The following is a 9,439-nucleotide window of genomic DNA, read 5'->3' as shown; positions in this document are numbered from 1 at the left end:
GAAAATCAAGAAAATTTTCTTTAATTGGTAATCAAGTGATTCTCCACCAAAGAATATAACGACCGTATTGTATAACAAGCAACTCAAGTTATATCTGCATTTAGTAACCTTTTACACAAAAGCAGCAACTTGAGCAGTAATCTGTAACGAATATTGGCCACAATCGGCAAAACTAAGCCACGAATTTGTTCTGCTTTTAGCCCCCAACAACACAGAATTACCCATAAAAATTGGGTCCCTAATAGAAATGGTCCCCTGCCTCACCCACATATCCTGGAATGTCCATGCGATATGTCTTTCCACACAGGCAAGGGATTCAAGGTGACGGGGACGAGATTGCTGTCCATCCCTAAAATCTGAAAAGGAAGCAGTGAATTTGGTTCGCAACAGCAGACTTTCTCTGGACTAGCTTTTCCTCTCGATGCAACTGCTGGAGCTGGAGGACAACTCACAGCAGAACTGAACGACAACACCGTGAGAATCGGCAACAGAATTCTCTGAGAAACCCCTTTTATGAGATGGGCCTGCTCAAGCAATTTCATATAGAAAAGGCATAACCGTTTAAGTTAGAATCATTTTACGCAGAGATCCATGTGCTTAGCAATGCACTCACCAGTAATGCTAGGTATATCAACATTGGTCTGCTAATTTCATGCATTAAAAGATGTCACACCTCAAATGGACCCTAAGAAAAGTGCATCATATCTGGCATACAATAAAAATCTCCCACATCACTCACTATATCAACTTAGTTAAACAGCTTAATGCACCTAGCATATTTTTCACTAAACACAGCTCAGACTTGGAACCTGCATAATACCAGAGCAAGCAGAAAATGATGAGAGGTACCTTTTACTACTTTGCAGACTATTTATTTATCCCACATAATCAAAATCTCTGGCTGCAGTTCCAACAGGTTATATGAAATCAACTGAAAACTCTACAGTTTCCATTCACCTTACGCAAGACCCTTTGCCAATCGCCATCACGTCACTGCTCCATTAAAGAATCGATAGTCACTAGTTTGGTCTTCAATGCGAGCCCAGGCTCCTGCTTTGATAAAACTTCCACAAGACTGACTCTTCACTAAAGATAGCCATCTTCTCTTAAACCTGAGAAGAACATCAAATTATTTTAGAAAAGCTGACTAGCAAAATGAAATTCTTATTGTCACCAAGGAGATTCAAAAATAAAGATTTCAGCGAAAACACACTTTTTCAAAGGTCAGAAGTACAGTTCAGCAAACGTTGATTTTATTCTGTCCCTTTCTCATTGTCTTAGCAGCCCAGAGAACCAAATGGCTAGTCAAGTTATTATATGAACCTGGAGCAAGATAGAGGTCCACTTGATCAATCCCAAATATGTTGGGCTCATATGCATGGGGCACATGCAAATAACATCTCTGATGTGCTTAGCAGAATTCATATTTATGTGGGACTATATTGACAAAACATAACTAGGTATGTAGACCTTTCTTAATGTCTCAGCAGGCCAGACAACCAAATGGTTGATCAAGATTTTTCATAACCCGGCATGTGTTGGAGGCCCACTTGATCAGTCCCAGATGTGTAGGGCTCAAATGCAACGGGTGCATGCAAATAACATTTCTGATGTGCTCAAATTCATTTTTATGCAAGATTATATTGATGAAACATATCTAAGTATGTAAACCTTTCTTAATGTCTCAGCAGCCCAGAGAACCAAATAGCTTATCAACTTTTTGTATAAACTGGGTGCATCAGAGGTCCACTCGATCAATCCCAAATATGTTGGGTTCATATGCATAGGGTGCAAGCAATAAACGTCTCTGATGTGCTCAGCAGAATTCATATTTATGCGAGACTATATCCACTGGACATAACTATATATGTAGAATTTTTTAACTTGAAAAAAAAAAGAAAGAAAGAAAGAAAGAAAGAAGAGCTCAGAAAGATACTTACTCAGGGAGGAAGACATGGAGAATCGGAGAGACATAGATGAACCTAATCTTACCACAAGTTCAGTCCTTGCAGAGTCCTCTTCCTCTGGACCAATATGCAGCTGTTGAGAAGGCGATAAAGATGTGCAGGAGCATCTTAGGTTCCATTTGGTTCGGCATTTGGAAGGGGATTTGGGACTCTAAAGTCTCTTGGCCAAATGCAAACGCGTTTGGTTCAATTTTTTGGGCAACTTTGGCAAGATACAATTGCATCTCCAAATGACTCCAAGGGCCTTTAGCCCAACGTAGCTCTTGAAGTATTTTGGGAAGTTGAATCTTTAGAATGCAAATCCCACGGTACTATTCATCTTCTTCAAAAAAATGAATGGAGGCCAATGACCACCAGCCAAAGAGTTGCCCGCGCCGGCGACCGTTGCCTAAGGCGTCGCCCGACCCCAGCGACCACCGCATGAGGTCGCGCAACCTCAGGCGTTTGGGTCACGTGACCCAGGCGTCACCTGAGGTCCGACAACCTCAAGTGGTGGTCGCCTGGGTTCGCGTGACCCAGGCAACGGAGACTTGAGGTTGCCAGACTTCAAGCGACGCCTGGGTCGCGAACCCCAGGTGTCGCCTAAGGTTCGGCAGCAATAGGCGACCTCGGCCTAAGGTCGCCGACCCGACGGCCGCTTGGGTCATGACCCCAAGCGTCGCCTGAGGTCTAGCAACTGCAGGCAAGGCTGTTCGGCGGGTGACTATAATTAAAAAAATTTAAAAACTTTTTTAATATATAAAATTTAGCAAAAATCCTTCATAAAATGTAACTTTACCAAACGGTGTTTAAGCAAAAGTCCTTTCACAATGCACTTCAAAATTACAATTTACCAAACGCTATTTGCATTTTCACAAACCTCTTTAATTTGCATTTTCCCAATGACATTTGCCTAAAGCCGAACCAAATGGGCCCTCAAGAGAAGAAAAGGAGAAAGAATGACATCATCATACCTCCAGCTGATTAAATCAATTAAATACATATATATACTTACAGATATTTGGCCAAAACTTTTTAATTTATGAGCTTAATAGAGAAGAACTTTATGTAGAAGATACTAAGAAGGGAAGAGAGTTAGTATGAGGTGCAGGTTCATGTCCTGAATCAGATGAAACAGTTTTCCTCTGTAGCCACTACAATTACAAACAGTCAAGCATAGCCAACTGATGAATCTCACCGCTTTATACCATATATTTCTTAAGCTTTTTCAATAACATGCCTACTTTTCCTTCTTTATTTTCTTTTGCAGAAAGAACCAATGTACTGCTTCTTTTCAATAATAAACACTTCCATCCTATCACAAGTGAAGTTTAACAGATTCCATATAGACTGTCCAGATTTCACAGCTACCGTCAGGTCAACACTTAAAAACAGACGTTGGCATTGCAGGCAGAGCACTAACTAATATGTGAAAAGTCAACACTTCTGCAGGGACCAATAAGACTGAACAAAGGCCAGATGACCATTAACCCGGCTGGTTATAAAAGAGTTGTATCCCGCTTTTGTTATAACGGATCAGATTGCAAGTTTGCAAAGCAATGGCATGCCATTATGGACTGATGGTACTGTGAGGTATCGTGTTGGAGCTGTGCAGCAACACACACACCGCACATCCATGTGCACCTGCATGTATGGCGCAAACTTTAGTAAACATTCCAAAGTGCAAACAGCTGTCATGGCGATACTTAAGAAGCTGGAACTCCCGATCTCTAGACAGGGCCACTATTGAAAGGGCAAACAATGATCTTCGTTCCTTCAGGATAGTTCGATAACTCTCAACCCCGGTTCAACCACCCTTTTATGGCAAAGCCTTCTTTATTTAGTTAGAAGAGCTCCAAAGTGAATAATACACTAAGCCACAAAGTGGTATGCTCCTTGAGAATTTCCAAACCCTGTCTGAGGGGTTCACATTTCTATAAGTGGAGGAACAAATACAAGAAAGGTTTCAGGTTCTTGCGCCAAACATACGCACTTGTACCGTCTCACAACTAAAGGTGGCATCATCTGGATTACCAGTTTTTCTGATCAACAAAGTAAAACTATCCAAAATACAGTTGCAGTTTGGCAATAGAATCATAATCCTGTTATGGTTGATCTTACCCACATTTGCAATGATAAGCAATCCAATTTCTACTCGAAACTTTCATACCCAAAACCACACGTATATACTCCAGAACAAATCCTAAATGCTTCCATGTAGACAGATGTCAAACAATACCCTTTCTCCTCATATCAGACAGATTTTCTTGATCTAAAATTTTCAGAGTACATTGACTCCCAAAAGTACCCTTCAGATTCATCGAAGCAGGATAGGAAAAAAATCAAAACCACTCCATCAGATTTTAACCTAAATAACAGCTGTATTTAGGTTCCAAATTCAGAATCACATTGTCCATTTTTTAGTTGAATCAAGTAATTTAAAGTTTAAAATAACCAGTTGCCAGGCCTCTATGATGAACTTCAACTGTAACTCACAGCTTATGGAGCTGATGAGAAGAGAGAGCAAAATTTTATTTAGACAACAGCTCAGGAAGTGTCAGGAAGCAGCAGCAGCACAAAATAACTAATCCAGAGGAATAGAAAAAAACGTGCATCTTGATTCCCATCACAAGAAAACAAAGATCAATTTGTCAATTAAACATCATAAGCAGTTTATAGCGGCAACTCAACCTACCTAGTTGCCCCTCAACATCAACATATTAAACCCAAATAAATTCTTCTGTCATACACAAATGTGATCCTTTAATTACTCAGTACAAATGAATGTCAGACTAAAATGTTAGCCCAAGTACAAAGAGGCAAGCACATACAGGAAGAAAAATTCTTCCTGGTCTTGTAGCCCTACATGGTATAGCAAAGTGAACCTACCGATCTATTTCTGCAGAAGTTACAACCAGAATACATTTGCCACATAAACTCTAAGTAACACTATATAAGAAAAAAATAACCATTGATGATATGCGAAAGCATTATTTACTGCTTATTAAAGTTGATATTCAAATTATAACTATATTCACATCTTAGTCTTTGACAGTATGCATCAATTCATTCTTTTCTGGTAAGTATCAGTCTGCTGACAATTAAATGAACGCATATATGCAAAAGGAGGACCTTAAATGCTGGCACTTAGTTAACTTAATCTGTACTCGAAGGATAGATTAAAGTACAAAACCAGGCTGAGTGAGCATTGTTAAAAAATTGAATCAAGCAACAGACCATTTTTTTCTTCCAATGTCACCATCTCACGCTTAATAATGGCATCAACTGGATTGCAAATTTTTCCTATCCACACGTAAGATGAGTCAAAATACAGTTGGATGCAATATTAATGCAGTTTGGCAATAATATCGCAATCCTCTTAATGTTGGTCCTTACCCTTATTTGCAATGACAAATGATCCACTTTCTACTGGAAACTTTCGTATCCAACTCTGCAAATAAATTCTCCAAAACAAATCCTCAATGCTTTCATTTAGATAGATATCATATAATGCCATTTATCCTCATATCAGATAGATTTTCTTGGTCTGCTTATTCTCTGAGTACACCAACTCTAACTGCAATGCGTCCACAGACTTTCAAGACCAATCGGTATTGAGCATAAGGAATGGTTAAAGCTTCTAGGTACAGAAAATCAAACCTGAACATGGACTCAAGTCCGACAACTGGACTGCTATATCTTGCGTATCATCTAGCCAAAAGAAAACAATAAAAACCTTACATTATTGAAATTTTACTTTCTTCAATTTGTACATCAGAGATTCTATAGACTTTTGTATTCTGCTCCCATTAGCATGTACAACAGCCTGAGATGCCTGCTGTAAGCTTTGGATTCCTCGACCTAAACTAGCAATTGAGGGAGCGGCAGGAAGTGATTCAACAGCACATTCGATGCCATCTCCACATACAAGTAAACCCGTGCAAGTTGCAACACTGCACCCAAATGTTGCCCAAGGTAGGAAACCAACTGGTTTAATGTGCCGATTCCTCATTATTTCATAGAATGCAGTTCTCATGGCAGAAAAGCTTGTTTTCTCAGCAGAGGCAATAGCACCATGAGCCAACACCCGGATTTTCTCAGCTGAAGCAGTCACTTTCAATACTGAGGTTTTCGCAGCCGAACTAGCAAGTCCAGGGGCCGCCAATTTTGAGGGACCAAGAGACTTGCCAAAGGCCATCGCTAGTACCTTTTGGGTTGGAGACAGCATGAGTTTAAATGAAGCAGGAACTTTGAAGGTCACGAGTTTCATAAACGTGGACACAGGAAGGACCTTCGACAGAGAAGAAGCTCCTAAGATGGCCGTAGCTCCAGCACCAACTGCCACCACCGGTTTACCAGACAACATTCTTTTCTTGTCTCCTCTATTAGGAAATTCTCCAGCTACCTCAGAATCGGTAACAAGTTCTTCTACCAAATCTTTCACTTCCAGGGGAAGGGGAGTGTTCCAGTGCTTCCTGAGACCCGCTAATGCACTAGCATCAACTACAGCAACTATAGTCTTGAACTTCTTAGCCTGACTCCGAAGAGCCTGTGCAAAGAGCACTTGTGCCTTTTCCTCGTGTGGTAGATCTGCAAACTCACTTTTCGAAGAATCACCACTTCCATTTTTATTTCTGGGCAGCCTAGCAGCATTATTCAGTGCTATCCTCAACCCCTCAACAGCAATCCGGAATGAGTAAACTTCAGAAACAATTTGACCATCTACAGCTTGCCCCCCGTTCACATCAGAAAGCAGCTGTTGAGCATGGACAAGAGCCCTTCCAATAGATGGGATATCACTGAAAATATTATGAAGATCCACAAGTAAAGGATAGATGGACTGGGCAAATGGTGGTGCCTCGTACTCAGGTATGGGTTGCACCTTCTCTGACCCCAAGTTTGAATCAGAACTCGAAGGACTCGACATCCATGCCAGCGGATCCAAATTGGAAGATACAATTTTTACCATCTGAGATTGAACATCATCATAAAGAGGAAGCCTCCTCAAACAAGAAGAAACCCCAGAACCCATCCGTTGTGGAACCAAGCTACTGACCAAACCTTGAACACCTTGCCCACAATCAGCTTCACTCGGACTAGTATCCCCAGAAGAACAATTTACAAACGGCGACTCTAGAACAACGAACGACGAACCGACCTCGCGTGCAGCCTTCTTGGCGGCAAAGAAATGGCCTTGAAAGCCAATACCGAAGATCTCTCTCAAAACCAATCCCCCCGCAACATTCTCATACGTCTCCTTATTAATTTTATCCACAAAGCAACGCCTGAGAACGCCGATTGCCGAAGTGGGCACGGCGCAATCGACCCCATCGCCGGGCACACAGTCGACAGACCGTACCTCACTGGAATCCAACGGATCGACCTGCGCCACCACCGCGCTCGGCCGAACCTCCCTGATCAAGCGCTCCGCGTCCCGGGTGGACCGCTCGGACAGATTCTGGACGGCGAGCACGTAAACCACGGACTGCGACTCGGGGTCCCGCACGGCGAAGACGAACTGCTTCGTCTGCTCGGGGACCGGGAGCTCCCGGACAAGCTCGTTCGAGGCCTTGAGGTCATCATCGGACCTCGGCCGGGAGAAGGGCCACAACCGGGATTGCAAACTCCAAACGAAGGAAAGCGCCTGCGCCATCAGGACCGCATCGACTCCCTTCCGCTTCCGCTTCAATCGGAAACTGAACGAAACTCCTCGCGAAAGGTGGTCATCCAATTCCAAAGGATTCAGGGGCGCACGAACGGAGCGAAGCTAGAGGCGGCGGCGGCGATCGACGCGGTGTCGGCGCGGGAATGGAGATCGATCAAGGACGCGAACGCGAAAAGCTTCGGACGATCGGCGCGCGCCGCATCGCGTCGAATCGAAATCGAATCGAATCCGAATCGCGCGAGCGGGATGACATAAACCCTAGCGATCGAATCGAATCGAATCGCCGGGGGTTCGTCGGCAACGAACGAGCGAGCAAGGGAGCGGTCTCGCCTCCGGGGAGATGACGCGGTCAAAAAAATGAATTGAACTGATCTCTGGGCCTGCAGATATGATGTGGGCCTGATTCGGGATTGGGCCGAGGCCCAAATGCAAGATCGAGAATGCCCGCGCATTTTCGCGATATATCCATATTTGACACGTGGATTCGGGTATGCTATTTTCATGGTTCCTTGAAATTTAGATTAGATAATTAATCAAATTTTGTCCGAAATTATTTTTTTTTAAAAGTACCGAAATCTGATTGAGAACACACGAGACCGATTTTCAAAGAATTAATTATGTGGGGTCGGTACATTGAAAATTACGGTTTTTCATTAATCAATTTCCCGATAAGACCCTTATTAGGATAATTCGATTTTCAAAGCATTAATTATGTGGGGTCGGTACATTGAAAATTTTCATATTTCATTCATCGATTTCTCGACAAGACTCTTATAAGGATTTTTTTTTTTTTCGAAACTCCATTTACGAATTTGCACCGTACTTTCTTTCACTTTAAGCTTATTCAATATCAAAAGGTTATATTTTTGTACATGGAATTGAAGCTCGACCTCCAGTAGAATGTTCACATTCATTCTTTCCATTTACTTGTATTTTTGGGTGTTCGCTAAAGTAAAACAAAGAATTGAGCCGATGAAATATGCTTTTTCATTGAGCAGATGAACAATATAAATAGATATATCACCGCTCTGTGGCGGTTAAAAATAAAAGATAACAAATTTTTCTCTACATAAAAATTATATAAAAATAAATTAGAGAAAATCTCTAAATGATTAACTTAAGAATACTCTATTTGATGTGTGATATTTATACTGATTTATAGAAGATTCTTGCATTGTAACCATTCTGATTTATTGCTTTCCGATTTGTTACCTTGATATGCACATTTCTTGCTTATGACAAACTTATTTCAAAGGTAGCTCCAAAGAAGCCAATTTCTTCAATCTCAAGTCCCATCCGCGCTAGACTATGTTCATTTCTTTTTGAATGAACAAACGTGAAACTTCTCCTCATGAGCGCAATAATGTATCCTTTAGCTGTCTATGCTGTACTAGGTCAATAGTTCAGAAGCTCTAGACGTTCCGATAGCGTCCAAACATAAAGATACAACCAAAGGTGCGCCTGATCCACACGGCATAACTCACCTCTAAACAGCCTATGGTTGGTGCGTAGAAAAACACATATGATAGATCTTTGACTTCATTACAGGTGATGTAGGATGAGAGCGGGCTGTCCCATCGTGTCACGGAGAGATTACAGTATGCAAAAAGCAAAGGAAAGAGAGAGAAAGAAGCATGGAAAACACAAAGTGGAGCATTGTTGAGAATATTAGGGCCTCTTTGGCAACTTGCCAAACAAAGTGCCACGTTCCGATTTTTTGTTCCTTAATCCGCTTTGGGACGAGAATCGCGTTTGGTAAACTTTTTGTTCCGGAACAAATTTGTTCTCGGAACGATTTTGGACAAGATTTGAGAATAAAAAAAAAATT

General features: G+C 41.8%; 1 protein-coding gene across 1 annotated transcript; it reads right to left on the bottom strand.

Annotated features, from left to right (window-relative positions):
- Nucleotides 1-5,408: 5,408 nt before the first annotated feature.
- Nucleotides 5,409-7,948, bottom strand: LOC104451581. Its single transcript, XM_039310677.1, has one exon. The coding sequence runs from the start codon at nt 7,597-7,599 to the stop codon at nt 5,689-5,691; it is 1,911 nt and encodes a 636-aa protein (XP_039166611.1). The 5' UTR covers nt 7,600-7,948; the 3' UTR covers nt 5,409-5,688.
- Between the last annotated feature and the right edge of the window lie 1,491 nt (nt 7,949-9,439).

This window comes from Eucalyptus grandis, chromosome 1 (assembly GCF_016545825.1).
Source record: "Eucalyptus grandis isolate ANBG69807.140 chromosome 1, ASM1654582v1, whole genome shotgun sequence".
NCBI classification, from domain to species: domain Eukaryota; kingdom Viridiplantae; phylum Streptophyta; class Magnoliopsida; order Myrtales; family Myrtaceae; genus Eucalyptus; species Eucalyptus grandis.
The sequence above is the reverse complement of the archived record's forward strand: the minus strand, read 5'-3'. Positions and strand labels throughout refer to the sequence as shown.

Bases quoted from the DNA above. Each gene is read 5' to 3' on its own strand.
- LOC104451581 (XM_039310677.1), bottom strand. From the start codon at position 7,599: ATGGCGCAGGCGCTTTCCTTCGTTTGGAGTTTGCAATCCCGGTTGTGG.